The following is a 27,195-nucleotide window of genomic DNA, read 5'->3' as shown; positions in this document are numbered from 1 at the left end:
GCGAGTATTTATTTAATATCTTTATTTTACAGAGATGTTTGTTCAATTTTTACCAGTTTAAATATACATATACACACATCAAACCCCATTCGCGCCAGAGTTTACAGAATTGTAAAAACCAGAGAACAACAAATTTTAAATAATCATCTTTATACATACTGTATTATAGTAGTTGGTTGTATATTATCATGTTATCAATTAAATCAAATGTACAGTGAAGTAATTGTATAAACGCTTGAAAATATACAAAGTCGTCAAAATCCGACATAACGATGCAAGAACCACTTGCAATTATAAGAATTATTTTCACGAATAGTTTATTAGTGCTAGTGTTTCTTTTTAAACTGTATATGTATTGTTAGACATTATTTTGTATTAGAGATAAGTAATTTATGATGAAACAATGATCATGAATTAAAGTAGTAATTGAGGCATTCAGCTTCACAGATATGTTCTAAACACATTTTTATTTATAGCACATGGTAAAGGTTTCATAAGAGAAATGACTGCCTTCATTCAATATGGGAACTTCATTGAATAAAGATTATCGACGCTAGTACTTAAAGATGGTTATCCTGTTTCATCTTCAAGCCTGGTCATTATTTGCTATTTTTAATACTTAATTTGCATAATATTTAACAGTTAGTAATAGGAAAATAAAATCCAATTTATCGTACAAAAATATATTAGCAACAGCCTATTAAAATACAATGCCAAGTTCGCTAGTAATGTTACAAATTTTGTTAACAGTTTACTTTCGATACAACAGTATCGGAAGTGCTCATGCACTTATGTACATTACAAATACTTAGTGCTCTCTCGATTGCAATAGTTTCAATATAAAACATAAATAGTAACAAATATATCATTTTCAAGACTAATTCAGATCCATAATTTACAAGGTTGTAAAGTTTAAAAATTGTAGTTCTACTTGGGTACAGTAAGGTTAAGCTTTATGAAACTTCTAGTCAAACGACTGATTATATTCTTGCAACCTATATAAACTTTAGATTTTATGAAATAAATTTGTTATTGAAAATGAACAAGCATTGAGCATTTACTTTTTTAGATCGGTATAACGCAGCAAACTAGAATAACAGTTTTTTTAACAACTCGTTAAAACATTTTCTTTACTAGCAAATTTATCGACAATTTAAACAGACAATATGTCACATATTGACATCATTAGAAATCATTCCAATTCTCAGGTTTTTAATAGTAGTGCAATGTAACTTGTGCATTAACAGATAAGTTATCGATAAGTTTTGCCTTACTCGACCACAAAAGTAGAACTGCATATTTAACATTTCTCAAATGTATACATGAAAAACATTTGTACATTAATGGCTTTTCCATGAAAGGACTGCATCAGTCAGTACATGGTAATATCAATTATCATTCTGTCTAGAAACTTTTAAAGCACTTTGTACGAACAAACAGAACAGGAAGACAATTCTCGGCCACTACCAAGCATCACGATATCGTCCTCGCTTGATTTAATCTGACGATTTTCGTGACGCTTCTGAAATACAATAATAAATACATATTTGACCCAAAGTGGCTAATAAAAATTTACAATTACCTTTAGTTCAGATGCCAAGCAATAAAATACTTCATCTATGTTGGTATTTTCTTTGGCCGATGTCTCTATAACATGTAAGACTTCTGGTACACATTCACGCACTGCTCCAGCTTCACCCTTCTCTACTTCCCGATAACCCTCCAAGTCACATTTGTTGCCTAAACGATCGATACTACAATGTACATACTCATTACGCTAAATTAAAGAATACTTTGAACGTGGTCATAAAAATCTTACCAACTAATACGAGTATAACATGAGACGAGGTATATCTTCGGACTTCTTCGATCCAACGTTGGAGGTTTAAAAAAGTTGGACGTTTTGTAATATCATAAACTGAAAAAATTGTAAACAATCCGGGGATGCAGGATCAAAGCGAATAAGCCATGCCTACAGATAAAACACTGTTATTAAGAATTTACCTAGGATTACACCATTTGCCGAGCGGTAATAACTCTGAGTTATAGTTCGAAATCGCTCTAATCCTGCTGTGTCCCATATTTGGAGCTGCAAGTAGACAATTGTAAACGTTAAGTTACATTTTATGGAATTCTTTAAAATCCGCGTTAGTCATATCGGCAAGCGAACAGTTAAAAAGTGTACCTTCACTCGTTTGCCATCAACCACCACCGTTTTCATCGAAAAATCGACACCGATCGTACTTCCAAGCCTCTCGATAAAGGTACCCGATCGGAATCTTTGGACGACGCATGTTTTTCCCGTGTCACAGTCACCGACCAGCACGATCTTGAACAGATAGTCAAAATTCTCCTCGGTCGTAGACATCAAATTGTCAGGATCACGGTCGGACATTCTTCGCGGGATACGCACCAAAAAGTGGAGTATCTCGTATCCGCTGATAGATCCTCTAGTCTGTCACATCAACGGCCATTCATGGCCACGCCATCTTTTCCCACGAACGAGTATATAAATAAATTATATCGCATTCATAGCGGAGAGTGGCAGAGAGTGTCCATGTTTTACGGTATCATCAAGATCGGATAGATATAATACCTCATGAAATATTCGCAGTTTTCTATGGTTTTCTTTGTGTATGATGTATGTGTTGTATGTACGTACACATTGCATACCCCTGCATGCAAGGTTGGCATTGACGCGTCTCTGCTCCCACCTTAGCTCTAAGTATGTACATATGTACATACGACCGCCATTGGAGGTAAGTGCATGAGCCGCCTGAATGCTTCACCGATGGCAGTACGGAACACGATCGCGCGACCCTACTCATGAGGCCATGAGCAATCTCCCAACTCATCTCTGTATAGTATTACAATCATATCGTGCATCAAGTAACAATTAAGTTTTGCCGCTTGACCTTTGCTTTGATATATAGTTACGTGTAAATATGCTCTCATTCTTTCGTAAATTATCACTCGGAGCAAAAATAAGAGATGGCATCTTGCCAGACAGAGTGATGGGCACCACAGAGGATCTCTTGAAGGCAAAAAACCAGAGTACCTTAATTCTAAAAGATGACGCAGAATTAAAAGAATCAGTTTATGGCAAGTGAATAATTTTCTTTTATATTTGTGATAATCGCTATGGGTAAATTTAGCCTGAGTTCACGTAATCAGTAAAGGAAGGTATTCGTTCGCTGCCCTCTAACATTCCGAATTGATTCCTTACCGAATGGGTAAATAAAACTATACTCCGATATTTAATAACGTCTACAAATTCATTGGAAATGTAAATATTTATTAAAATAGTACATTCAAAATTGAATAAATACAAACACGGTAAGTGATATCATTGGAAACGCCATATAAAATTATTGGTTATGATTTTGATTAACCTGTTAACCGGGTATAACGACATTCCTCATTGCGAAGTGAGTTGTACAAAAGTTAATTCCCCGGTTAACAGGCTAATAATAATGGGTACAGATATCGAGTATTCGAATAATGCCGGGTATATAAGTATTACCGTGAATTTTTAGATTTGCTTCGTACTATTAAAGACCCAGAAAAGCCTCAAACGTTAGAGCAACTCGATGTCGTGTACGAAGATTGCGTGTGCATTTGTGATTCCACACCAAGTGGGATATCGGTTATTCGGATAGAGTTCAATCCTACCGTCCCTCATTGTTCGCTAGCGACTCTCATAGGGTTGTGCATAAGAATAAAATTGGAGAGGCATCTGTTATCGTTGTTTAAGTTGGACATATACATCAAAGAAGGCACCCATTCTACGGAACAAGAAAGTACATAGTTTTATATATTGTTTTCACTTTTGGAGCTGTTGAAAATGTATTATTATAGTAAATAATAATTACAGTAAATAAACAAATAAATGACAAGGAACGGATAGCTGCTGCAATGGAAAATCCCAATTTACGTGACTTAGTGGAAAAGTGCATACAGGAGGATGAATAGCGCACAGAGTATACAAACGATTAATGAAGAATTGTACATATAATGTAATGGACCTAAACTAATGTAAGTTTAGCACTTTTTCAGAATGGATATATATTTAAAAATGATATTTTTTAATTATTTACGTACCTCGTACGATAGATGGTCATTGGTATCGCCTGTGAATTAAAATTCACAAATGAAATTTTTACAAAACTGTATATACTTTCAGGAATTAAATTTATTCCTCTCCACTAGCATCTTCGGATGCGATGAAATCTATCGTCGTATCCGCCAGATTTGCAAGCTGTGAAAGGGTACGCGCATGTGTTTCTTCTTGTTCAGATTCCAACTCTCCTTTTTTACTTAGCTTTAATTGTAAGAAAACAGTATAAAACCATATCGTTTACACAGTTTAGTCGAATAGACCGTAGAGAATTAAATTACAACTACCATGAACTCAAGTGGGTATTGATATTTAACCGACTCTTTTTTTGGAGGGGGAGGTGGTTCCGGTTCTTCGTGTTCCTCTCCAAAGATTTTGTAGATTGCCGAGTTTGGAAGGAAACCATAGAGTGGTTGTCGTGGATGCTTCACCGAATCTGGTATAGTTTCCGGATAATCGGGAAACTTCTCAATGCTGTAACCTATATGATAACTAATTATTCAAAATTCTTTGAAATCCGCTTTAATTAAACGAAGTTAATAGAAAGTGAGTTTGCCATATATCATTCTAAATATTTCAGGTTTATTAAAGAATCGCCGGTTCTCGGATAACTTCTCTTTAATGCCCCAAATGTCGTAAGGTTCCATTTCTTTTTCTACTTTTGTGATTCCTAGCAATTCGGATAGATATCTCTGCCACGTATCATGATTCATTAACGCTCTATCTGCAATTGGTTTCGATACTTTCACCTGATTTCTTTTTATACCGACAATATCTGGAATTAGAAGTTGGAAGAAATTTAGAGTTCGCTTAAAATATGATAAAGAAAATTGATTAAATTTGCAGTTACCTTCATCTCTATACCTCAGTTGCATACATATTTGTTCTTGTATCATGGAATCTAAACGTTGAACGCCGGTACTGGTAGTATCTAAGGACCCCAAGGGTATACTACTCACTGGATGTAACAATATCTCTCTATCAACTTCCTTTTCATAAACTCTATAATGAACATTTTCAGTATCTGGCTCTTCTTCTATGTCGGCAGGAATCTCGTTTACAATAATTCGAGCTCGGTACTTCGGTGAAAGATCTATATANTTTCGGTTTAACAATTTAACTCTAAAGGTTTTACAATTTTCATAAGGGATTTGATAAAGATGCCGTCCAGCGCTGAAAACGATATCCCCTCTTAACGAAGAAAATACAATTTTTCGGGCACATGTATTAATTTCCAATACCTAGACAAAGAAAGTGCCCATGTTCCATTATTTTTAATCGGATTATGCAGACAGAGCCATAATTACTCACTTTGAGAAGCTCATTCTGCTGATCCCAGATTCTAATTGTGCTGTCTACCGACGAAGTAGCGCAGATTTGCATAGACTCCGATGTAGCTATATCTACCACCAGCATCGCATGATCTTTCGAAGGATGATGTTCTAAACGGACTGTCATTTGTTTTTAATTATTAATGCAGGAATTATTTCTACTTATTTCCATCGGTGTTACCTCTGTCCGTCATGTTATACATTAACAGTTGATGGGTTCTAAGTCTCTGCGCGCTACTGACCATGCAGAGAGTCATTCTGTTAAAATCCCAGACATTTGTATAATTCGAGGAGTAGGGTATTTCTCAATTAGTACATACCCCATGGAAGCAATGTGGGTAATTGGAACCGTATAATATACGGTGTAGGCTATTGCAAGTGGTTGAACGATATCGGCAAAAACTCTCCATACTTTAACGCATTTGTCTACACCTAGAGACACGATATGACGTGAGAAGGCCGATGACCACAATTTCACGACTGGCCCACTATGTGCCTACGTGTACGACATTTGGGTATCAATTAATTTTTCCAAATTACTTTTAGCTTCGGGTGTATGCGCGTTAATCCTAAAGTATGTATATACGAATTATTATTCTTACTGAAATTTTACTTTCATGTTTCCCAGTTGACTCCTCGATGATCACAAGTTCTCCGTTTTCCGTTCCCACGACGATACGTGTACGAATAGCGTAAAGCACTTGCGGTTCTGGCAGAAACATTATTACCAGATTAAATGTAATTGAACTTCTCGACTTAATTATTCATAATTGAACGGCATTACTTTGTGGCTTGAGGTCATATCCGCGTACTTCCTCGTAAAATTCATAGGCCGCGATGCACGTTACGCCGGGGCCGTCGTTTATCCAAACATGTCTGAAGAACAATCATACGCGACGTTTCGATCACGACCGGTATTACTTGACAAATGTTAAATTGACGATCCCACGGAAATAATCAGCAAACTCACTTCATCTTCATCGGGTGACCCTTCGTGCTGCTCACAAGAATCTCTCCAGTTGATAAAATAATCGTGTACAGTCTTTCTGAAATATTTCCATTATTATTATTTGAATAAACCACGCGATGTTATAAATTGGAGCGAAATGTGTACTTCTGTTGCCACTATATGCCGTGGACACTACGTTAAGTTTTGGAGGAAGGATTTGTACATTGATCTGTCTCCCAGCAGGTGCGGACAGAATCCTGACGGAATTGTCGACGCTACTCGCCACAATTCTCGTCGGGTACATTGGATTATTCGTTGACGTTAAATTTGTAGCGGGTGCTCTGCGGAGTGAAAATGGACCCTTTACGTGCTGGCACTTTGCGCGATATTTGAGACCAACTTACGTGAGAGGGGCGTAGAAAATATACAATTGAAGCATGTTGAAGCAACTCAGTTTCTGCCCAAGTGTCGCAAGAGCCGCTGTAGTCAGATTTGTTGCCATGGCCCAAATTTCGCCTACGCTCGCAAAGCCTTCCGTCTACAATAATTGACGATAGCAGACGATAGTTACGATTTAATAACTATCGTCGATCACAATTCTTTTTTCTACCTACCTTGTCGCGAAGGTTGCAGCTCCAGACTTGTAAAACGTTATCATCGGAGCATGTAATAAATCCACAAATCGAGGGATGGGGAACTACATCTCTTACTTTTCCAGCATGACCTCCGAAACATGTCATCGTGTTGTTCAGTTCTAGGTCCCATCCCATAACTGTAAAAGCTATACGATATATTTCACGGGACAAACGGGGAAACATCGAATATTACCGTTTCCTTGTTGATCACCGGTAATGATCCACATGCTGGTAAGATGAAAGTGTAAAACCGTTATCGCTGCCTTTGTGGCATTCAATCGCTTGGCCAGAAATGCCGCGGGAACTCCGTCTTCTCTGTCTTTTCCAGATTCCAAAGGCAACACGTAAATAGTGTCCATATAGGAGCCGACCAACCTTAAAGTTGCTGCAGAAATCCATTATTTCTGAATTGCTTTTGAGTCAACTTTTCTACGTTACGTCGCATCCGCCCACGGAATATTCAAATATTAATTACCATTAAGAGTAAAAAAATTTCTCTAGTTTAGGATTTTTAACGACCATAATCATTCGTATTAAGGTAATTAAGGTACTAGAAATAAATACAGCAGTCCCTTAAGATATTGGAGTGCAATCTTACATGTACTTTGAGGTACCAACGAGGAGCATTCGATCTCCCACAAAGGACCGTATTCGCTGTCCACGTAACACACGGTCTTCCATGGATTTATCGTCTGTTCTTTATTGTGTAATGGATATCTCTGAACATCATTATTTTATTGAGACATTCTCTACTCTACTGTTTATTTTTAGTATTTAAATGGTATGTCTTACGGTCACTTTGTGCGAGCCCACGACTATTATTTCGTTAGTAACTGCTTCATAAAATATTCTCCCGATTCTGAATTCATTTCGCACCACTTGTACTAACGCAAATGTGGACGTTACTAGCCATATTAGGTCATCGTGAGGAACGTACGTTGCCAATATCTTGGCCTCGTCACACCAAATCATTTTTGTAAATCCCATTGCGGAACTTAAAACATACGATGGCTGAATAGGTTTCCCTTGCATGGAATATCTGTACACTGACACGGATGGATCCAGAACCAAGTACTCCTGAAAAGGACAAAAATGTTGAGTTCCCTAATTAGTGAGTATTTGAACATTCCTAAGTAGGTGTACGCATAATAATTCATGCTCGATAATGCAAGTTTTCAAATTGACAAGAAATTGAATTCAATAGAATACGGATATATCTACTCGTGTTTGGACGCAATAACAGATATCGGCATATTTTCCCAACATCGTGGACGAAGAAGTCATCTTTAGGCCATGATAGACTTTATCTTCTCGAATTCCCTCGAATACGTTCTCGTCGATGTGCGTTTTCAGACGTTCCCGCATTCTTGCAACCGTCGCCCGCCAAATTTCTTCCTTTTCCTCCTTTTCTTCAATATCCGAATCGTCCGACTCCATTTTTCTTTACAATACTTAACTTACTAACACTTCCGAATTTCAGTCACGAGATGACGTTAATACAAACTCCATTCCACTTACATTTCTGCAGCTTGAAGATCGCGATAATATTCGTTTCTTTGTTTTTCCATTTTAAGGGAGTTAAATATCTTACATACAATGTACATACGCGTTTAAATTTTCGACCAATTTTATTTTAAAACTACTTGTGTTGTACAAAAAATAGTCATAGTAGCAGAAATAAGCTAACGCGTTAGCGATATCGTACATGATTAAATATTGTCGGAAAGACTCTCATCGTTAATATTTCACACTTATTAATATGCATGGATAGAGAATTTAATAAAAAATCGATGACTATATACAAATTGACAGGATGAAAACTTATTCTGCTCGATCTAATTTAACATACTGAACTTTGAGTATCGCTGAACGCAAGATAAAGAACAGAAATAACAGTCAAATTTTGGGCTGCAGTTACCGGATACTTTAAAACTACTGGTGAATCCATTTAATTCTATGTTCATTACCCTGCGAAAATAGTAATTTAAACAAGGGTTACCACACGTGCAAAGCTGTGCTTCATCGAGATGCTTAATTAGAGTTAATGGAATTTTGCTCGATGTATAAGGTACTCTGCAAACAAAGAAAATATAGATCATTATTAAGGACTCTTGTATCGCTTCTTATGTTATAGTTTATAATAATGTATAATATAGTAAAATTTGCAACCTTTTCTTCAAAACCACGCGAGCAGCGATCTCAACTAAACTGAAAACACCCATTCTCACTATGGAAAACGTTTCGGATGGATTAAATGGATTTCCGGAAATGTCAAGATCATTTAATCTTAAATGTTTCAAGCTGCCTGGTAAAAATAATAACTTGTTCCCAGATATGTCTAGGTATTTTAAATTTATCATGCTTCCAATGGCTTGGGGCAAATACGACAGTGCATTATCACCAGCCTTAAGTGTTATCAAAGCTGTCAAGTTTCCAATTTGTGGAGGCAATGTGGCAATCTAATGACAAAAATATGGAGAAACGATTCGTTATGTTAATTTATTAATACCTAGCAGTCTTGTGCTCCTAAGTTCTTTTGTTTATCTTGAAAAAAAAATAGCGCTTGCATACATTAATGTGTGTATACTTTATAATAAAAATATGTTTTTAACAGTTATCTACTTACATTATTGGAACTAATGTCCAAAAGTCTTAGACCATGTCGCATACTTTCTCCGTTAAGCCATGCCCATCTAGAAAGAGGGGCACTTCCAAGTAAATTATTTGCTAAATTTAATTCCTGTAAATTCTTCAATAAGTCTAATTCTTTTGGCAAGGCAGAAATTTGATTATCCGATAAATTCAGGACTCTTAAACATTGCAGCCTCAAAATTTGCCGGTCGAATGATTTTCGTTTTAAACCAACGACGTGTAGTTCTTCCGTCGTTTTTGAAAACCCTTGAAGTACTGGATAATCTGAAGCCTTTCTTATAATAATTTTACTCCTCTGTCCTGGCAACACATTTTTAGGATTTAAATTTGAAACATTTAGCACATTAAGATCAGCTGATTTAGAGATTCCTAATTTTAAAACATGAAGGAAACTTTTCAATTGAAGAGTATCAGATTGGATAATTAAATCATGGGGTGGTTCCTTCATTCTTATGGTGGCTTTTCCTTCATTAACAAAGTTTGCAAATATCTTTTCGATATTATTGTCTATCTAAAATGAAAGTGCACATTTTAAAAAGGGATAAAATATACTCTTGGCTGATACGATTACATTTCAATTCAAAGTTCTTACTTTATATTTAATCCCTTGTTTATCCTGCTGGGTTTGCAGAAGAATATAAAGTTCATTGTTTTTAACCGAGTATCTTCCAAGGGTAAGGCAGGCTTGTCGAGATTTTCGTCTCGTACTTATACAATTTGATGTAACCGCTTGTCTAAAGCTGACCTCGATGTTGCAAATTAATTTCATGTTTCCTAGATCTCCGTTTTTGCTCGAGGTTCAACTACAGGAAAAAATTTGATTTCAAGTTGCTATGTGACAAACATATCTCTGGATTCTGCACTTTTCGACCTAATAACAAAATGATTGATAATACAGTTATTCGTGTACTATAGAATCAATTGTAACTAAAAATACTTTTAAAGGCTTGATTTCTTTCCCATAACCAATGTCCTGCCAGTCTTGCCTTCCATCGATTCACTTCATTTCACTCTATTTGGTGGATTTCGGCTCCAGTCGTGATTTCAGTGTCAGCGTTTATCCTTGCTTACAGCAGCTTACAGCGCTTACAGATATTTTCTTTTAATTTGGTTTGCGCTTTCCACTGATGTCGTCGTCTCCCTTAGCTTTGAGTGACATCTGTGTTACGTATGACGAACCTTCCGCTGGAAAAATTGGCCCAGCTTTCAGGGTGAATGTGTCTACGAACACGTTGTGCAATGTCGAGCATCAAACTATGACTTCGTAGGCGGTGCTAGAAAGTAATAGGTTTAGGTCTGGTGCAAATTACTGTTGAGTACTAACTTTGTGCATTTAAGTTGAAAAAACTCGATCGATATGGATACCATCTATTTCCTATAACTTTTGCGAAATATAATTTCATGAATGTTAAACCTTTCCCATTGTTCATTCAAATGCAATTGCTTACCGAGTATGAGTAACATCTAACCTGAATGCAGAAGTATTTTTTACTTTAAAAACGCTCCATTTATATAAGTAATGTTTTCAATTAATGTTTTTATCATAATTGCATCTGGTACATAATTTATCTCTTCTTTACTAAAAGTTTTCAATGTCACAATTAAGAGTATCGAATAAATCAATGTTGTTTTATGATTTTTAAAAACATTAAATTATCCTCTAACGTAGTAATAATTTTTTTGTTTAGATAATATGGATAAGACTGTTAAAAGTCTGCTGAGGTTATCGTTAACCTTCCGTAATATTAAATTTCTACCAAATCATGCCACATCGGAAAGATTAATGAAAACTACAGCAGTATGTTATATCAATAATAGAGGTATGAATTAATATTTATAAACTCTTAATTGATAAATTCAGGTATTGTGTTTAAATTTTACAGAGTCACAGGAATATACAGCAACAGATTCTGCATATCGAACACCCGATCAACTGATCAGAAACATACAATATTCAAAAAACTCGAATGATGTTCTTGCATTAATAGCAAATCATTATAGAACAATGAATGTCCAGCATGTTCGAACTGCAGCAGACTTCTTACTTAATTATTACAAACATGATTACGATGCTATTGAGAAAATTCGAAACACAAAAGAATTTTCACTTTTGTGTGAAGCTTTAAAAAGAAATATTAGATCATTGTCAACATCTGAAACAATAGAAATGTTGAAGTTCTTATCATTTTTTAAAGTCCCAAGTAATAGCGTAGTTTTCAATATGTTGCTCGTAATAGTAAAAGATTTAATTAACCGATTATCGATGTGGGACTTGATCTTTTTACATTTCTTATTAGGACAGATACAAGAAACTCCCTTAATTCAAGGGATTAAAATAGCTTTGCCAATTGTTTTCGATATAAATGTACCTACTAAGCTTGACAGACAGAATGTTAATGAACTAGCCTCTAGTTTAAGATTTCTGTGTACTACAGCAAAAAATTCAAAAACCATAGAATTCCTTTTGGACAATGTAAAAAACAAACCATTGAATGTAAAAGCAGCAATAGACTTGTACATAGCTTTATACTCATTAGAATATCTGCCCGAGAAGTATATTCCACTTCTAACGAGTTCACAAAACATAATAGCAAAAGAATTGAAGAAACCTACCATTGGCACCATTGCAAACCTTCTACATCTCATGCTCGACAAGCGGACCGAGAGGTGAATACAAAAGAGTACATATGTCGTTCCTTGTTTCATATTGATTTCCATTTTTTAATGTGTAGGCAACCAGTGTTTTACCATGAAGGGGTTATAGATGCTTGTGCAGCAGCTGTTATAACAAATGGAATGAGCTTTGTACAAGGAGCTCGTATACTTTGTATTTTGAATTATCTGCATCATACGCATATTCAACTATTAGATTATCTGGCAACAAAATGTTTCGAGGATCCAAACTTATTGACCACTTGTGCTCCAAAAATGGTTGAAAGCTTTGTACAGGGATTATCTATGGCCGACTATAAACCCATATTTTGGGAAAACATACAATCAGCAATAATAAGCAGTCGAATATTTGAAAGAATTGAAAAAATGGACTGCGATTTGACAAGATTTGCTGTAAATCTGTTATGCTTGGATTGCTTTCTTCCAGAGCTTCTAGATAAAATCTTTCGTCCATCTAATGGTGAATTGAAAGTCAATAAGGACATTGTACTATTGTATCAAGCCGTAAGAGCTCTGTATCCCATGTACGGAGGTCAATGGTTTTCTATAGACCTGTCTAACTCCGAAGGCATCCATTACCACAAATCATGGTTTATAATGCAGGACACGCTAGAACAAGCGTTAGGAGGTCGGCAGTATGTTCTAACTGCAATGCGCACAAAACTTGGACATTTCATTGGTAAGTTATCTAAAGCAGTGAATATTTAATTACTTCTACATTTATAAATCATTTCAGATCATGCCATTGTAATGAGAAAAGGGGGATATCCAGTGGCTGTGAACACGCTTTCAGAAACGTGTTCTGGCACAACGAACACTTTACTCAACCAATGTATCGAAGACATACAGATTCCATTGGGAAGTCAAGTGTAAGGATTATTTTTAATGAATTTTGTTTCTAATTGATGAAATATATTTAAAATTTGAGTCGCTCAGAGAAATTTCCCAAAATTTGGATACTCATCTGATTATTGTTTTAGGATACTCATTTTGTATTTGTCAGGAGGAGCATATAGTACCAATACGTCCAATTTACATGGAGGCTGGTCTTTAATGATAAGAAGCATAGAGGCATGGTCTGGTCACAAGGTTGTTATAGTTCGTTCACAACTGTGGAAAGATCTTCCTGCGCAAGAAAGAATTCCATATATCATGCAGGCAATAAAACTAAAGTGTGACAATGAAACGTCGCTTGCTCATGGATAATATGGAATGAAGCTTGACTTTCATTGACTGTACAATATGTTATCCACTTGGCAGTGCTGATTAAATTCTGAAAGAAGATACAGAGGTCGATAGCCTTATCTTTGGATAATTTTTTGCAAGTGAATCCCACTATGTAGGATCGTGAACGGTGCTAAAGAATAATGGGAAATGCTCATTGTAATAAGCACCTTGTATATTCACTGTCAAGATAAAGGTATTTGGACGCAGACGATATTTGTACGACAGAATGATATTTTTACTTGTCGTTTGCATATAATCACCTTGTTTTTTCAAATTGTATCAGTTGTATACAGACTTGCTGTAATGCAGCAAGCAATCATTAAAAACAATTGAATTCACTGTATTGAACATTAATGTTGAATTCACGATGGCATTACTTAAGTGGCAGCATATCTCCAGCTTAGGAACTTTATGGGATGATTTCATAGGTTTTATCGATTGATCTCAGTTAAAGCAATTTTTAAGGAGTCACACTAAAACTTACAATTTTATCTTTATAACAATTTATTTATATGAAAATATGTAACAGCAACAATAAAATATAATAATAGTTCGATCGCGTATGCTCTAAATATGAGTACAATGTGAAACTAACTTTGCTCGCATCAAATGCATAATGCAATATTGTTCGCAAATGAGACTACATCATTTTTGTAGACTTTCAGACAGTGAATTCTAATCCGAGAAGCGTTTCACTGTCTTTTCTCGCGGCCTTTTTTAAACATCGCCATTTTTCATAGACTATAACCTCTGTAATTAGACTGTCGAGTTCTGCATCTTGAGTCACAGCATAACTGGGAAATCGAAGTGATACGGAAAAAAATATTTTCCATGTAAAATGAGAAGAAATACATTCATATAAAATTTTAATTCTAGATATAAAAGATGTAGTTCTAGATATAGTAAAAATTGCAAAGCATAAATGATATAAATGTTATTATTCAAATTAATTTGTTAAAAAAAAAAAAAAACGTCTAATTGCAATCTCAGGTTATGAAGAAAAGCTGCCTATGGATAACACAACCAGAATCTGTCTGGAGCACCGATTAGCACCATCTTTATTATCGAGTTGTAACAAGAAGTAAAGATCATTGGTTCAAACCAAATAGCTTAAGAGCACTAAAAGCAGTGGCCAATGCAACTTCTTCAGGAGTAGACTGCATGAATGCAGCTACCATTTCAACTATAGCTGGCAAGGCACAGGGCTCGTTACGTTGAAAGGTACAATAACGATGAAGAAAAGTCATTGATCTTTCGGTGAGAGCATCCTTGACACGAGAGGGCAATTTACTGGCTCTTGTATTAGGATACATGAACGGGGCATCGGTTTCCACTAAAATTCGTTCTAAAGGTGCTTGGCCTCCTTCTAGTAACTGCCTTACACCACTGTCTGATTTATCCTTACATAAATAACCGGTAATGCCTAGGTAAAACCCTTCGTTTAGATAGATTTGACCTTCCTCTGCAGTTCCGGTGAAACAATGAATTAGTACCGATGGTAGACGGTTTGTATAATGACTAAGTACTTCTAGAACGTCGCTTTGTGCTCCTCGTTCATGAATTATAAGAGGCTTATTCAACCGGCAGGCTAACTCAACTTGTTTATGGAAAACGGAACGCTGTGTGTCTGGATCTGAAAAATCACGATTGTAATCTAATCCACATTCTCCTATCGCGACACATTCAGGATTAGAAGCTATGCTTTCAAGTTCCTGTGGGGTTTCTGGTTCTTCCCAGGATTTTGCATCATGAGGATGTACCCCTGCAGTGGAATATAACGTTCCAGGGTAAATTCTTGTCAAACGTAAAGCTTCTTTACTGGAGCGAATGCTTGCTCCAGTTACCATAATTTTCTGCACACCTGCATCTTTAGCTCTTTGGATAACACTATCCAAGTCTCTACTATACTTCTTATTAGTTAAATTGGCACCAACATCCACTAATATATAATTTTCGTAGCACCGAGTCATGGCTGATGCTGTGCCTTTCTCTTCCGCATTTGAACCACCTGCATTTTCAGCCATTCCTTGATATTTCCTTACCAGTATCTATAAGAAATACATATAATTGTACTTTGATATTCTTTATGAAAATTTTGAGGACATTGTTTCTAACATTGCATTGTTATTAATAAAATACTATACAAAAGCATATATACATTTTATAACGTTTAATTCTTTCTAAACAGGATACATTGGAGTATGTGTTTAAACATAAGCAATTACTGAAGTAAAGTGATTAAATGTACGGAATAAACTGTCTAAATTATTGCAAATACAAGTGCCGACTTAAATCAATTTAAATGACACCGTTCAGGTTAGATTTCTAACCTAGAACAGTTTGAAGGAACTAAGGCATATCTTTTATCAATTCTGGCGCAAATGCAGCAACCGCACTATAAAGATTTTAACGTGCTTACTTATTTGCTGCGGATATTTTAATATTGTACGTCGCAAATGACAAGTGTTGAAATCCAATCAGTAAAATGACATCACCGAGCCAACTGCATGGTATGGTCACAGGGTTGTGTCACACATCCATACATCATATGAATGTACATTTATGCACACGAAACAATGTGCATACATATAGGATTGCTGGATTCGATGCTTACAGAGATGAGTCGGGAGATTGCTCACGGGCAGGGTCGCGCGATCGGTCCTGTGCTATTCCCTGGTGGAGGATGCGGACGGCTATCAGGGGGCAGCACAGGACGCGATCGCGCGACCCTGCCCGTGAGCAATCTCTCAACTCATCTCTGACGCCAAGGTTCCGGTAAGTTTTGAGTTTCCTTGTATTGGCAGCACTGGACTGCATCCGAGGGAGGTCAGTGACGCATGCGCAGTCGCAACGCGCCGCTACAGTCATAAACAACATTTTTTCAATCCATATTCATTACGGGTTTACTCAAACGAAGAAAAAGAATCGTCCGAGCGAAAGCGAGGATCATTTTTCGGATTTTCGCGAGAATCTAGAATGAAAATCGGGTCCGTTTCGGTGGAGTGAACGTCTGTAGTCGAGACGCTCAGGGGACTTGGGTTATGCGGTGACGTCATTCGGATCGTTCTGGAAGAACGCTGTGGGACGATAATGGCGAGTACGTATTTGTCGGTGGCAAAAAAGCAACGAGATTGGCGCGTTACAGCCCGAAAATGGTAGACCGCGTCGATTCTAATTGCTGCATACGTTTTCCAGACTTGTACGGGACGTACAACTGTACGTACTGTCAACTGGATATCACGGATCTACGAGTTAAGTGCATCGAGTGTCCAGAATTCGACCTCTGCTTGCAGGTGAGTCGAGTCAACGCCTGCCCGGCGTCACGTGGTCTCCCTCTCCTTTCGCCGCCTCACCTCTCCGCGATTTTGCGTGCTGAGATTTCACTCCCTGTCCTCGTCCTATCGCTCTATCGTCACTACTGCTGTCAATTTCCTCTTCACCCCTTTCGCTGACTAAAAGCCGTTTGTCCATGCATCTCGAACGAATACGTACTTACCTGTATTCGATATACGCGTCCAATGTCAGTGAACGCCTCGAAAAATCGGAAAATCATGTTGCTTCGGTGATAACGCCCATAGGCGTCACATTTAAATCATTTTCAAATTGTGCACGAAACAATTAGGTTAATGAAGGATCGTAAGGTGCTTAGCTATTTATTACTAATTAGGAATTATTAATTGTATCAAGCTCAATGTAGCACCAAATAAATTTATGCTAATACAAGAGGATTATTTTACTCGCGATCTAGAGATTTTATATTGGTTAAAAAAATTTCAGGTAATGAAAACATATCTCATTATCTTTCATAGTAACGAAAAGAGCGTCGGAATATTTCAAAGAAATTATTTTATCAAGTTAAGACTAGGTTTAATGTATACTCATATACTACGCAGACGGTTTACAAAATCAACCATAGCTCAGAATATAGAGGAATATTTTTAAAGTTCACAGACCGCCTGCATACATTTGATACAAATTATTTTTAACTTATGATTATATAGCATAACCTTATTTTGCAGTGTTTTTCTGCTGGTGCAGAAATTGGACAACATAAAAATGATCATTCCTATCAATTTATGGTAAGTTTTTATTTCTAATGCATTGTCTATATTTAGTGCGTTAAATATTCCGTAAAATTTGAGAAATATCCTTTTTATTATATATACCAGGTAATGGATTTTGATGCGATAGCAATGTGTTAGATTACATAAATGATTCTTATACCAAAGTATCTTATGTTTCATTAACAGGATTCTGGCACCATTAGTATATTTAATAGTAGAGGCAACTGGACGGCAATAGAGCAACTTAGACTGTTGGATGCGATCGAACAATTTGGTTATGGAAACTGGGAAAATATCAGCGAACATATCGAAACGAGGTCACCCAAAGGTAAATGGTTTTATTTCTTTTTATTCACCAAAAGGTACCTTCATTCCCCCAAATTCGTTTTTTTTTTTTTAGATCCTCTTTAACGAACATAACATTTATTACATATCTTTATAAACGATTAATTTTAATGATAATTATAACAATATTTTATTGCAGAGGCGAAAGAGGAGTATATTGCTAGATATCTTGATGGGAACATTGGGAAACACACATGGCCTCCGACAGAAAGCTATAAACCAAATCTTACCGATCAGACCAGTTCAGATCATGGGCCGCTGTCACCTGACTTAACTTCAAAATTACCACCATTGGATATTACTCCAGAGGAGGCCGGAGAACTTGGCTACACGCCACAACGGGATGATTTCGATAGTGTGAGTTACATTGTGAGATATGTGCAATAATAGAAGGCCTACTCGTTAAGTACTGTCACAAAATGCTGCAACGGATTATCAATCAGATTTTCATTTCATGTATATGCCCTTTTTGGTCTAATGAAAAAAATTATATTTTTCAGGACTATAATCATGAAGCGGAGTCGCTCGTCTCGTCTCTGTTCCTAAATCCAGCTGAGGACGATGACCTTGACATCGCTCTAAAGCTAGCACAAGTTGATATGTATACAAATAATCTTCGTGAAAGGGCAAGAAGAAAACGCGTTGTACGGGACTACCAACTTGTCTCAGCATTTTTTGCTTCGAGTAGGAAAGACCGGGCAGTAAAAAAGAAACAAACGAAAGAAGAAAAGTAAGTGTCCTAAAGTTTTCAGATAAGTTTGCAAATGTCAAGGATTCAGCATTTCATGTGATAAGTTCATTTTTTTGTTTCGTTTTGTTTTGTTAGCTTATTATTGGATACATGTGCATTGCATAGGCTTGTATAAACTGATCAAAAATGAGTTCTTATAATTTCCTCATCTGGTAAAAGAAGTAGTAATAATGTGTCTTTTTATGTAGAGAGTTCAGAGAAAGGATGCGAGTATTTGCTCAATTTTATACTGCGCAAGAATATGAACAGTTTCTCAGCAACCTTGAGAGGGAACGTGAGCTTCGCTTGAGACTGTCAGAATTGCAGCGGTATCGGGAAAATGGAATCACGAGGCACGAGGAGTGTGCTCACTTTGAGCAAGTAATAATGCAAACTCAAAATCCAAACGACATAGCCGATCACTGGACGGAAAAGAAATCTGTAAGTATTAGTCGGCACCTTTATTTAATCTCAACGGTCCAAAATATTAGTCAGAAAGTCATTAGAAATCCTTTTATCATCTTGTGCTCGTGTCATACCCAGTATGTATGGTAGGATGAAATAATAATACGACTGCAATAGTGTTTCCTTTCTTCCTATGAGATCTCCCCATAAAACAGATAGCAGGGGCATGCTCAGTTGTTTGAGGAAATAAATCACAACTACCTAAATAAAATGCCATAACTGACTGTCATTCATGGAAGCATTATCATAATATTTGAGTTCAAGAATTTAGATTCTTACTCGAGTACATACCAGTCGTAATGGCAGTTCAGTTTTTTCATGCTTTACGTGCATCCAATCACTTTCATTGCCCATTAGACATCAGGGCTTAAAGAAAATCAATAAACAATTTAGACACAGGCATTTTGCACAAGATTTACATTCCTATAATATTTCTTCATTGGACTTTAACTGAACTGTCTACATTAACACGGCTAATTAACATTAACCCATGTTTCTAAGAAGCTTTGGGCCTACTTGGTTTATGCACAGTGCTTGTAAGAACTCGTAAGCTTGTAATAGCCTTTGCTACTTAATGCACGAAAATCTGCTGGCTAATCGGTTAAAATCTATTAGTTTAATAATATACATTTAAAACATAATCTTAAGTTAAATTAAAAATTATGCGATTATTTGAGAAAATATTGACACGCACAAGACATTCAAGGAAACTGTTTACTTTTGATATAAAATAATATATACAATTGTGAATACAATTTTAGTTCCGTTGAGTTGAGAACAAAATCGTACGAAGATTTAATTGAAACGGTGTACCTACATTTTACAATTAATATAAATCTACATGATCGAAACAAATTAAAATTCTTATCGATAGACATCAAATTTATTGGTTGTTGCTTATTATTGACTAATTCCATTGTTTGTGGTGCGTGTTGCCAGGCATTTGTGAACAGATTGTATCAGTTTGCATTTCACTTAGGGCAGCAGTGGGCCGTCCACGCCAATACATCGCCTAGCCCTAAAAAGAAGGTGAGTTTCCTTTCCAAATAGTTCAGTTTAACTCGATATTTGAATATGGTGGTTATATATACTTTAATAGTAACCGTTTTATCAAAAGTTGAAAACTGCCGTCCTGCTCTATTTGTGAAAATGTAAGGGGAGGTTAGAAAAGTATCTCATATCAGAAGGGTGGAGTTTGAGGAACAAGAGCATGTAACGGGCGAATAAATGAATGCAACTAAGGGTTTTAAATGTTTTCTAGAGTAAGGCCTAAATCCGTTTATGTGAAACTCTCTTAGACTGGAGAACAGAGGCGATTGATGGTATGGCCTGTAAACGTGAGTTTGGTATGAGTGATCGTGTAGGAATTACTCCGTCTTATTTTAGGTGCATAACTAGGAATCGTGATTTTCCGAAAGTGTCACAGAAATTGTTTTTGTAACCACCACGTTCGCTTGCTTCACAGCTTCTGCGTAGACTCGTCGGCGTGGCTTTTTACGTGGCTTTACAAATCCGACGATTCGAGGACAGTGCTCGAAACGGAAATTTGTTGATCTGCAGTCTAAGACTGACGGAGTTAAAATGTCGTCTTTCTTAATTTTAGTAATTAAATACTTGGGTTAATCTAGAATTTCACGTGAATTGTAAGTATAGTCGGTGCTCGTTAATTCGGTGGTTGATCCGTCATACCGTGAAAAAGTATTCTTAACGATTGCCACTTAAATGTGGTATTACTCAACTTGACCGTTTAGACGGCCTTGCAAGAAGAATGCCGGCAGTAGCACGATACTTTCTGACGTTTAGGGAGTGCAGGTAATTAAAGTTTGATAACCACGAGGTCAGTGTGCCGAAAACCACGATTCGGATACGATCCGTATAAATACGTGTATACATACTACAGGGTACTGAAATTTCAGCGCTAGTAATTTCGGTACTTCTAGCATGTATCGTTGGACGTTCGACGTCACCATTAAACGGGGGCGCGAACGATCGGACGGCGGTGCGGCTTGCTCGAAAATTGGCCGAGTCAAGTGTCGTAACGGGACACGATGAGCTCCGTCAAATTGGAGCGTAATCGGTAATTTGGCTTATTTATGTTTTTCAGAGACGAAGAAAAAAGCTATTGTTTCACCGACCGAAAGTACACTACAAGAGCAGACTCGGGCAGCAGCAGCAGCAGCAGCATCTTAGCCAATCAAGCCGGTCTCAGTCGGACGACGACTCAAGCCAATCAGTCGGTGGAGCTGGATAGCAATCCCAATTTGATAGACCACCACTCTGCGAGTTGCAGCTCCACCGCGGAACGGAGCAACGAAGCACCCTCGTCCGCGAGGACTTCCTCGACGGGGCTCGGGGACCAGGAGGAAAGGGACATAGAGATGGAGGCCGCGGCGCATCTTCTCACCAAGCAGGAAAAGATATTGTGCTTTCAGCTCGACTTAAAGCCCACTCAGTATTTGACGCAAAAGACGCTACTACTGCAGGTAATTCTCCGTCCATACGATCTCGCATCGGTTGCTTCCATCGGATCGAAAAGCGATCTTCGATACCGACGTTGCTTTTGCAGGAATACCTAAATGGAAACAGAAGGTCGGGAATGGTACCGCAGTCCGAGCCAGAGAGTAAGATCCTCCGTTACCTGGTGTCCAACGGCTGGATCGTAGCCAATTAAGATCAATAGATATGGATCGCAACCGTTGGCCGTTGTTCATCTCTAAGTCATCTCCTAGCTGGTGCAATCCTAGTTTCTAGGTGTAAATAGGCAGGTCTCCGTGCACCGGTCGCTTCGTTTTTCATCCGAAAATTCGTATCGTTTGTCTGCGAAGATGTGATTCTGCCTGCAAGAGGGGAAGCAATGCTAATTTTTCATGGAAAGGTGGAAACGGAAGTTCGTTCACGTTGGAAGTGCGTAAAGCAACTCGCAGAAGGATACGGTTTCCGATGGTCGGGGAGATATCCGTAATTATTAAAAAGGTATTTACGTAGGTGGGGCACGTCTCATGTACGTAAAGATATGTCTTAATTTCATTTTGAAATTGCATTCGAGAACTGTCAAATCCATGTGTTCCATGGGAAGGACGCTACTGCCGCGGTTAATTCGTAAACTACAGAGGAGCAACCTAATCTTTGATGACGCGTGATCCATGTTCGTGCCGATATAACGACGTCCCTTTACGACCACGTGTGTCTCCCGTTGGCGTCCGATGATTGCCAAAGTCGTTACTTCGGATTTTGTCGCGTGAAGCAACGATTCGATTTTTAGGTATTCTTAAGACTGTGGCGAGAGCATCGTTAACGAGGCTTAAGAAGTCAGGATAAAAAAGTAAACAAAGGAATCGTTATTATTTACTTTTGGTAGAACGAAAATGTTTTTTCATATTTATTTTTTCGACCTTACATTTAGCAGAATCCGCCTCTGAAGCGTGGTCACGAATTTATGAATATTAAGGAGCCCTCGTTGACGTAAGTCATGAAGATATGCATATCCGAATGGCAATAGGAGATCGGAAGTCAAGCCGCACTCCAAAAAACGATTATTTTTCATTACTCGTGCCCAACGGCTGGATCAATGCGAATTCGACAACCTATTTAGCATAGTTGTTGACCGTATGCATGTTACAAGTACTAGTAAGCTAGTATGCGTTGGTACGTGCAGATTCACTGAATTTCAAGTGACCGAAATTCCGAATACCAGATGGTAAGTCTCGGTTGTCTAAAAATTGTCAGCACGTAGAAAATTTTGCCCAACTCTACCGGGATGTACCAAATCTCAACGACTCCTGGATTTTCGAAAAATATTTAAGTATTTGTGCTCGAAATGATCATTTCCGACACGATTTGCGAACCGTGTATGTTATCATACGAGTGTCTAGTTAGGTACGATGTGTCTATCGCGTACATGGTACAATTCGTGAAATTATCTCGAAGTTGCATTCGCGAATTGCTCTTCGAGCTAGGCGCAAATGCCGATTGTCTCGTTTAATGGACATTCACCCAGTACATCGCTGCAATGAGGTTACAAGCGGACGAAAGGCAAAGATTTTTGAGTGGCTTCTGCTTTCACGAGTGTACTCTGGCTAACTTTCATAGTTGTAATGTATTGCTCAATGTAATCTTCCAAATAGTTATTTTTCCATGTAGGGTTTATGTGTTATTGGAGTTCTCTCCTTTGGAAGTTGAATGTGTTAATGTATCCAGCGGCGAGAGAAGCTCTCAAGAGAAACGTGACAAATTGTCAGTTATGAATGTCATTAGGATTCTTAAGAAGTGGTGAGCGATGTTTTTGAAATTTCGAGTAAGACTTAAGACGTAGCAACTTAATGGTCAACACAATTGAACACTTTACGTTGAATTAAAAAGTTATCGTCCCGCTTCCATCACTTTACAGATTGTGATGACAGAAATATCGTTGCACCGTGGTCGAGGTGATTTTCTCTCGTATCGCTGAAAGCAGTAGCTGATTTATATGGGACATGGCCCATTTATTGTAAAGTTATATCTAACAAGGAGACGAAGCGTAATTACGTAACGAAACGCAGTAACTTAGTCTTTGGCTTAATCCAAACCCTGTAAGGCTCGATTCCTTATGGCTGAAGAATGGTGCGATTGTATAATGCAAACATACAAAAGACACGACACTTGGTTTTAACTCGTGTTACGTGTCAGTAGACGATTCAACCGTTGCTTGTCCGGAGCACTTGTACATACGAGAAAGGCAGTACCTTTTTAGTAATAGTTTTGAGGAACATGTTAAAACACGTTATATTAGATCTTTCGAGTGAAAGATGCGTAATATCGTGTTCAGAAATCGCGTGCGATCCGTTGAAGCGGAATGCTCTTCACCGTCTGACAAATTCCTTAATTTCTTCCCGATTGTGCGTCAGTTTAGATTATCGCGAGATCAGTTGATCGAGGGTAACGTCCTTATTCACATTTTTTTCTTTTTTCCTTTTTAAAGCGTTTTGTTTTATCTTCCAACCGATGACTCTTGACGATCGATTTATTTCCCTTGCGTGTCCATTTTATGATCGAACTCATGGTCCAAATTGAAGAGATGTTCGACAGTGCAATGGCACGTTCCTCGTTCGACGCTTCACTTTTCGTGAAAGGCATATTCTTAGAGAGTAAAAAATTGCTGAAAGTTCTGATGCGTTCGTTGAGAACGCAATTCCGTCAGAACTGGTCGCATCTCTATTTTTCCACCATACTTATTGTGGCCTCTGTGAGAGAAAGAGCCACGCTTGTTAACTGTGAAACTATTAGCCATTAACTCTATTCTCTCCCAAAACATCCACGCTTATTAAGTGTTTAAGTGAAACGTAAGTTTAAGCTAGGTAGGAAAAACAAAGTAAGACCTATGATTACTTAGGGAAAAAAAAATTACGAGCAAGGTATACAGATAACGCGTAAACAGGATGGAATTGACGAAGGAGTTTTCGGCTTTGAGAGTCGGAGCTGCATACATTTTTAGCTGTACGCTTGTACGTACATATCTGTCCGTTGCGAATTATTGTTTACGCGGAATTGCAGTTCAACGGCGAAGACGGATTCTCGCTCGTGTTTTACTCCCGGAGAGATACTTACGGCAATCGGACGATCGGCGAGTTTAGTTTTTTTCTTTTATAGTAACCCGGTTTACTCTCTCTTTTTTTTTTTTTATTATACAATGTATGTTTCGCAGTGGTTGTAGGTAATAGCAGTTTGTCCAGGAACGAGTACTCTTGGGTGCTGCCTCTTGTTTTCTATAAGACTTTTACATTTTGTGATATCTGAACTGCGATTATTGTCACGCGCTTCGTGCAGAGGGAACTCTTTTGCGCGTCTTAGGGTAGTTGCATCGAGGAATGCCGTTGTTTGATTACATAAGCAGGAAAGATGACTTAAAAATTTGTTCCGTTCGTAGAAGTCCGTCGGGTTAACTCGTTGCTAGAATTGAGTCGATTAGATGGTTCGAAAACTATAACGAGTTTGTAGTAAGATCCCGCAGCGATTAAGCGTATAAGATGTAGCATGCGTTTTGTCCTCGACACCTCTGCCAACGATGACATTGTATTTGACATTTGTTCGGCATTTTCCACCCGAAGAGAATTGTACCGAAACGATCGCCAATCGACGAGTCCACTAGAGTACGCCGCATCTTCGACGATAACGATGACTATTAACGAGCCGTGGTACAAGTTATTATGCCGTCTAGTCTTATCCGCGCGTTCTCGATTCTCATCGGTTTCCGTTTATAGAATTTGCCCGATATAATTACAAGGTGCTGCCGTACAATTTTCTTCGTGTGACCGTACACAAGAAACGGAGATTACCCGTAAATCACTGTTATCTTCCGCCATGGCTTCTGAAAGGTGATCGTCGCTATTTTGCGTGCATGAAAAAGAACGAACGTACGCTTTGAAAAGCTCATCTAAATGAAAATGAAATTCAGCGAGATACCCTGCGACGCGATACCTGATTATGCGTAGATATCCGGTGCACCTTGTTATTCATGACAAAGAGGCGTGTCCGGTTTCCGAAGAAACGAGCAGAAACGAGGGTCTTATCCGTAGTCGGGATCGATGCGCAGTTCCCTCGATGTAGGTTTACGTTCCAATGGTTCACCTCTTTGCGTGGCTTCGATTAAAACGGTACGCTCGAGCATTGTATCTTAACAACGATAGAGTATTACACGCTATTACATGTTTGTTACAAAAGTTTGGTATTAGAGTACCGAATATATGTATATATATTTTAAAAAGAATCTACGCTCCTTTTTGCCTCCTTTTTTGTCTACCGCGTCTCCGACCGTTCCGGTCTTATTCCAAAAACTCTCGCAATCCTAAATGAATATTTTTGTGAAAACGGTTAATCGAAGGTTAATCCATGTCAGCGAGCAACCGTGGTTTATCCGACCGCTGCCTCGACGGACTCTATCGGACTCGGACGAGCGCGAAGGTCGCGACTCCGAAAAAGCTGGGAGTATCGGGATTCCCCCGGGAACACCCGGGAACACCCGGGAACACCCGGGAACTTGGACGGGCCCCGACCTCGACCCCTCGACCCCTCGACGCGAGATCCCATCTCGGGCGCATAAATCGGTCGTCCCCCGTGTCTGCTTTTTTCCTTCCATCGTCGGCTCGTAAACAGTTTGACCGCAAGCCACGTCACGGCGAGTCGCGTCGCCGCGAAGGACGCGGAATCGGCCATCCCGGGACTGGGACTGGGACTGGGACCGAATCGAAACGTCGGCGAGACCTTTGTAACCGATCCGCTCGTTCTTCCGACTACCCGTATCGTAAGGTCTGATCTAGAAGGACCACGGGTATCCGAGTCAACTCTTAGACTCTCGAAATAACGCCGACGCGATATCGGCTAATGAATGGCGCCAAGTATTTTGACCAAGGATTTTGGCCGATTACCGATCGCATCGCGAAGACTGTCGCGGATGTATACCGTACGGATAAATACATCGACATCAACGAGTTTTCTTGTTTCCTTTTTTCTTTCAGTTTCCAATCATTAATAACGTCATCGAGTGCCTAGGTTATTGTCGGTTATCCAGAAAATTGCACGAGGTGAATATCAATTGACGCAAGCCGCGTGAGACCTTCGTGCCGATCATAATGCTGCATGTAATTTGCGCATTGTTCCGACTACCTGGAAAGTAAAATCCATCCGTCATTCTTGAAAGTCGACGTTGATGTCCTCGATCAATGGACAAGAAGCGCCTCGTAAGTTAATCGCGTCCAAACATTTTTCAGAATCCTTTCGTTCGTCCCTTATCGTCGTTTTACGTGAAATCAGAAGTTTGTGGATTTTAAGCAACTTTTTCCTTCAAAGTACCCTCGTACAAGAGACCGGGAGTACCATCGTAACTTAGTTTTAACATCCAAGACCGTTAAAAGTTCAGAAGGTTCTAAATAAGTATAATAAATTAATACAGAGAAGATCGGTTCACCCCCCGGGTAGATGATTTCCTCCCGAGTTCCATCGAAAGTAAAAAATTGTGCCAACTGCTCCATAACA

At 38.2% G+C, this 27,195-nt stretch overlaps 7 protein-coding genes across 23 annotated transcripts; 3 read left to right on the top strand and 4 right to left on the bottom strand.

Annotated features, from left to right (window-relative positions):
* Positions 1-448: 448 nt before the first annotated feature.
* Positions 449-2,701, bottom strand: LOC105695258 (ras-related protein Rab-43). Its single transcript, XM_012416661.1, has 5 exons — positions 2,186-2,701; positions 2,005-2,089; positions 1,820-1,918; positions 1,583-1,740; positions 449-1,522 (listed from the first exon to the last, which is right to left on the bottom strand). The coding sequence occupies exons 1-5, from the start codon at positions 2,393-2,395 to the stop codon at positions 1,415-1,417; spliced, it is 660 nt and encodes a 219-aa protein (XP_012272084.1). The 5' UTR covers positions 2,396-2,701; the 3' UTR covers positions 449-1,414.
* Positions 2,702-2,823: 122 nt separating this feature from the next.
* LOC111673836 (MIP18 family protein CG30152) lies at positions 2,824-7,547 on the top strand. Of its 4 annotated transcripts, XM_023434779.1 has the most exons (5): positions 2,833-3,102; positions 3,537-3,800; positions 3,875-4,035; positions 7,150-7,263; positions 7,361-7,547. In XM_023434779.1, exons 1-3 carry the CDS (start codon positions 2,946-2,948, stop codon positions 3,970-3,972), a joined length of 519 nt encoding a protein of 172 aa, XP_023290547.1. In that variant the 5' UTR covers positions 2,833-2,945; the 3' UTR covers positions 3,973-4,035; positions 7,150-7,263; positions 7,361-7,547. The 4 variants fall into 4 exon arrangements, with proteins under 4 accessions (XP_012272076.1, XP_023290547.1, XP_023290548.1 ...); XM_023434780.1 differs by lacking the exons at positions 7,150-7,263; positions 7,361-7,547 and adding an exon at positions 6,641-6,783; XM_023434778.1 differs by lacking the exons at positions 7,150-7,263; positions 7,361-7,547 and adding an exon at positions 4,184-4,279.
* LOC105695254 lies at positions 4,184-13,927 on the top strand. Of its 7 annotated transcripts, none has more exons than XM_012416650.1 (6): positions 4,184-4,268; positions 11,373-11,504; positions 11,568-12,351; positions 12,417-13,036; positions 13,094-13,226; positions 13,338-13,927. In XM_012416650.1, exons 2-6 carry the CDS (start codon positions 11,378-11,380, stop codon positions 13,561-13,563), a joined length of 1,890 nt encoding a protein of 629 aa, XP_012272073.1. In that variant the 5' UTR covers positions 4,184-4,268; positions 11,373-11,377; the 3' UTR covers positions 13,564-13,927. The 7 variants fall into 7 exon arrangements, with proteins under 7 accessions (XP_012272073.1, XP_012272069.1, XP_012272074.1 ...); XM_012416646.2 differs by lacking the exon at positions 4,184-4,268 and adding an exon at positions 7,987-8,143; XM_012416651.2 differs by lacking the exon at positions 4,184-4,268 and adding an exon at positions 10,918-10,978.
* LOC111674411 lies at positions 6,654-8,004 on the bottom strand. The gene is made up of 5 exons (XM_023434775.1): positions 7,825-8,004; positions 7,631-7,751; positions 7,226-7,417; positions 7,012-7,178; positions 6,654-6,935 (listed from the first exon to the last, which is right to left on the bottom strand). Exons 1-5 carry the CDS (start codon positions 8,002-8,004, stop codon positions 6,798-6,800), a joined length of 798 nt encoding a protein of 265 aa, XP_023290543.1. The 3' UTR covers positions 6,654-6,797.
* Positions 8,642-10,778, bottom strand: LOC105695256 (leucine-rich repeat protein 1). Its single transcript, XM_012416656.2, has 5 exons — positions 10,622-10,778; positions 10,277-10,555; positions 9,659-10,195; positions 9,202-9,491; positions 8,642-9,105 (listed from the first exon to the last, which is right to left on the bottom strand). Exons 2-5 carry the CDS (start codon positions 10,451-10,453, stop codon positions 8,868-8,870), a joined length of 1,242 nt encoding a protein of 413 aa, XP_012272079.1. The 5' UTR covers positions 10,454-10,555; positions 10,622-10,778; the 3' UTR covers positions 8,642-8,867.
* A 143-nt stretch (positions 13,928-14,070) lies between the features above and the next one.
* LOC105695257 (3'-5' ssDNA/RNA exonuclease TatD) lies at positions 14,071-16,204 on the bottom strand. Of its 4 annotated transcripts, XM_012416659.2 has the most exons (3): positions 16,004-16,204; positions 15,446-15,632; positions 14,071-15,346 (listed from the first exon to the last, which is right to left on the bottom strand). In XM_012416659.2, the coding sequence occupies exons 2-3, from the start codon at positions 15,606-15,608 to the stop codon at positions 14,673-14,675; spliced, it is 837 nt and encodes a 278-aa protein (XP_012272082.1). In that variant the 5' UTR covers positions 15,609-15,632; positions 16,004-16,204; the 3' UTR covers positions 14,071-14,672. The 4 variants fall into 4 exon arrangements, with proteins under 4 accessions (XP_012272082.1, XP_012272080.1, XP_023290545.1 ...); XM_012416657.2 differs by having other exon boundaries at positions 14,071-15,632; positions 16,004-16,202; XM_023434777.1 differs by having other exon boundaries at positions 14,071-15,632; positions 15,915-16,008.
* Positions 16,205-16,404: 200 nt separating this feature from the next.
* LOC105695273 (transcriptional adapter 2B) lies at positions 16,405-26,734 on the top strand. Of its 5 annotated transcripts, XR_002762432.1 has the most exons (11): positions 16,406-16,681; positions 16,780-16,877; positions 17,604-17,663; positions 17,835-17,976; positions 18,133-18,350; positions 18,494-18,723; positions 18,933-19,164; positions 20,168-20,217; positions 21,293-21,671; positions 21,755-25,817; positions 26,679-26,734. XR_002762432.1 is itself a non-coding variant. In XM_012416700.2 (10 exons), exons 1-10 carry the CDS (start codon positions 16,675-16,677, stop codon positions 21,857-21,859), a joined length of 1,521 nt encoding a protein of 506 aa, XP_012272123.1. In that variant the 5' UTR covers positions 16,406-16,674; the 3' UTR covers positions 21,860-25,927. The 5 variants fall into 5 exon arrangements, 4 of the variants coding, with proteins under 4 accessions (XP_012272125.2, XP_012272123.1, XP_023290541.1 ...); XM_012416700.2 differs by lacking the exon at positions 26,679-26,734 and having other exon boundaries at positions 21,755-25,927; XM_012416702.2 differs by lacking the exons at positions 21,755-25,817; positions 26,679-26,734 and having other exon boundaries at positions 16,405-16,681; positions 20,128-20,217; positions 21,293-21,576.
* The last annotated feature ends 461 nt before the right edge of the window (positions 26,735-27,195 follow it).

This window comes from Orussus abietinus, unplaced genomic scaffold (assembly GCF_000612105.2).
Source record: "Orussus abietinus isolate OABI.00-Male unplaced genomic scaffold, Oabi_2.0 scaffold47, whole genome shotgun sequence".
Lineage (NCBI taxonomy): Eukaryota > Metazoa > Arthropoda > Insecta > Hymenoptera > Orussidae > Orussus > Orussus abietinus.
The sequence above is the reverse complement of the archived record's forward strand: the minus strand, read 5'-3'. Positions and strand labels throughout refer to the sequence as shown.

Bases quoted from the DNA above. Each gene is read 5' to 3' on its own strand.
- LOC111674411 (XM_023434775.1), bottom strand. From the start codon at position 8,004: ATGATTTGGTGTGACGAGGCCAAGATATTGGCAACGTACGTTCCTCAC. The intron at 7,418-7,630 runs GTAAGATTGCAC...GGATTTCTGCAG, and splicing joins GTTGGTACCTCAAAGTACAT to CAACTTTAAGGTTGGTCGGC. The intron at 6,936-7,011 runs GTAGGTAGAAAA...CAATTATTGTAG, and splicing joins GCTGCAACCTTCGCGACAAG to ACGGAAGGCTTTGCGAGCGT.
- LOC105695273 (XM_012416700.2), top strand. The intron at 16,878-17,603 runs GTGAGTCGAGTC...CTTATTTTGCAG, and splicing joins AATTCGACCTCTGCTTGCAG to TGTTTTTCTGCTGGTGCAGA. The intron at 18,351-18,493 runs GTGAGTTACATT...TATATTTTTCAG, and splicing joins AACGGGATGATTTCGATAGT to GACTATAATCATGAAGCGGA.
- LOC105695257 (XM_012416657.2), bottom strand. From the start codon at position 15,608: ATGGCTGAAAATGCAGGTGGTTCAAATGCGGAAGAGAAAGGCACAGCA.
- LOC105695256 (XM_012416656.2), bottom strand. From the start codon at position 10,453: ATGAAATTAATTTGCAACATCGAGGTCAGCTTTAGACAAGCGGTTACA. The intron at 10,196-10,276 runs GTAAGAACTTTG...CTTTCATTTTAG, and splicing joins AACAAGGGATTAAATATAAA to ATAGACAATAATATCGAAAA. The intron at 9,492-9,658 runs GTAAGTAGATAA...TTTTGTCATTAG, and splicing joins TGGACATTAGTTCCAATAAT to ATTGCCACATTGCCTCCACA.
- LOC105695258 (XM_012416661.1), bottom strand. From the start codon at position 2,395: ATGTCCGACCGTGATCCTGACAATTTGATGTCTACGACCGAGGAGAAT. The intron at 2,090-2,185 runs GTACACTTTTTA...GTCTACTTGCAG, and splicing joins TTGATGGCAAACGAGTGAAG to CTCCAAATATGGGACACAGC. The intron at 1,741-1,819 runs GTAAGATTTTTA...TCGATCGTTTAG, and splicing joins TGTTATACTCGTATTAGTTG to GCAACAAATGTGACTTGGAG.
- LOC111673836 (XM_023434779.1), top strand. From the start codon at position 2,946: ATGCTCTCATTCTTTCGTAAATTATCACTCGGAGCAAAAATAAGAGAT. The intron at 3,103-3,536 runs GCAAGTGAATAA...GTGAATTTTTAG, and splicing joins ATTAAAAGAATCAGTTTATG to ATTTGCTTCGTACTATTAAA. The intron at 3,801-3,874 runs GTACATAGTTTT...TAATAATTACAG, and splicing joins CCATTCTACGGAACAAGAAA to TAAATAAACAAATAAATGAC.
- LOC105695254 (XM_012416644.1), top strand. From the start codon at position 11,090: ATGTTAAACCTTTCCCATTGTTCATTCAAATGCAATTGCTTACCGA. The intron at 12,352-12,416 runs GTGAATACAAAA...TTTAATGTGTAG, and splicing joins CTCGACAAGCGGACCGAGAG to GCAACCAGTGTTTTACCATG. The intron at 13,227-13,337 runs GTAAGGATTATT...TTATTGTTTTAG, and splicing joins ATTCCATTGGGAAGTCAAGT to GATACTCATTTTGTATTTGT.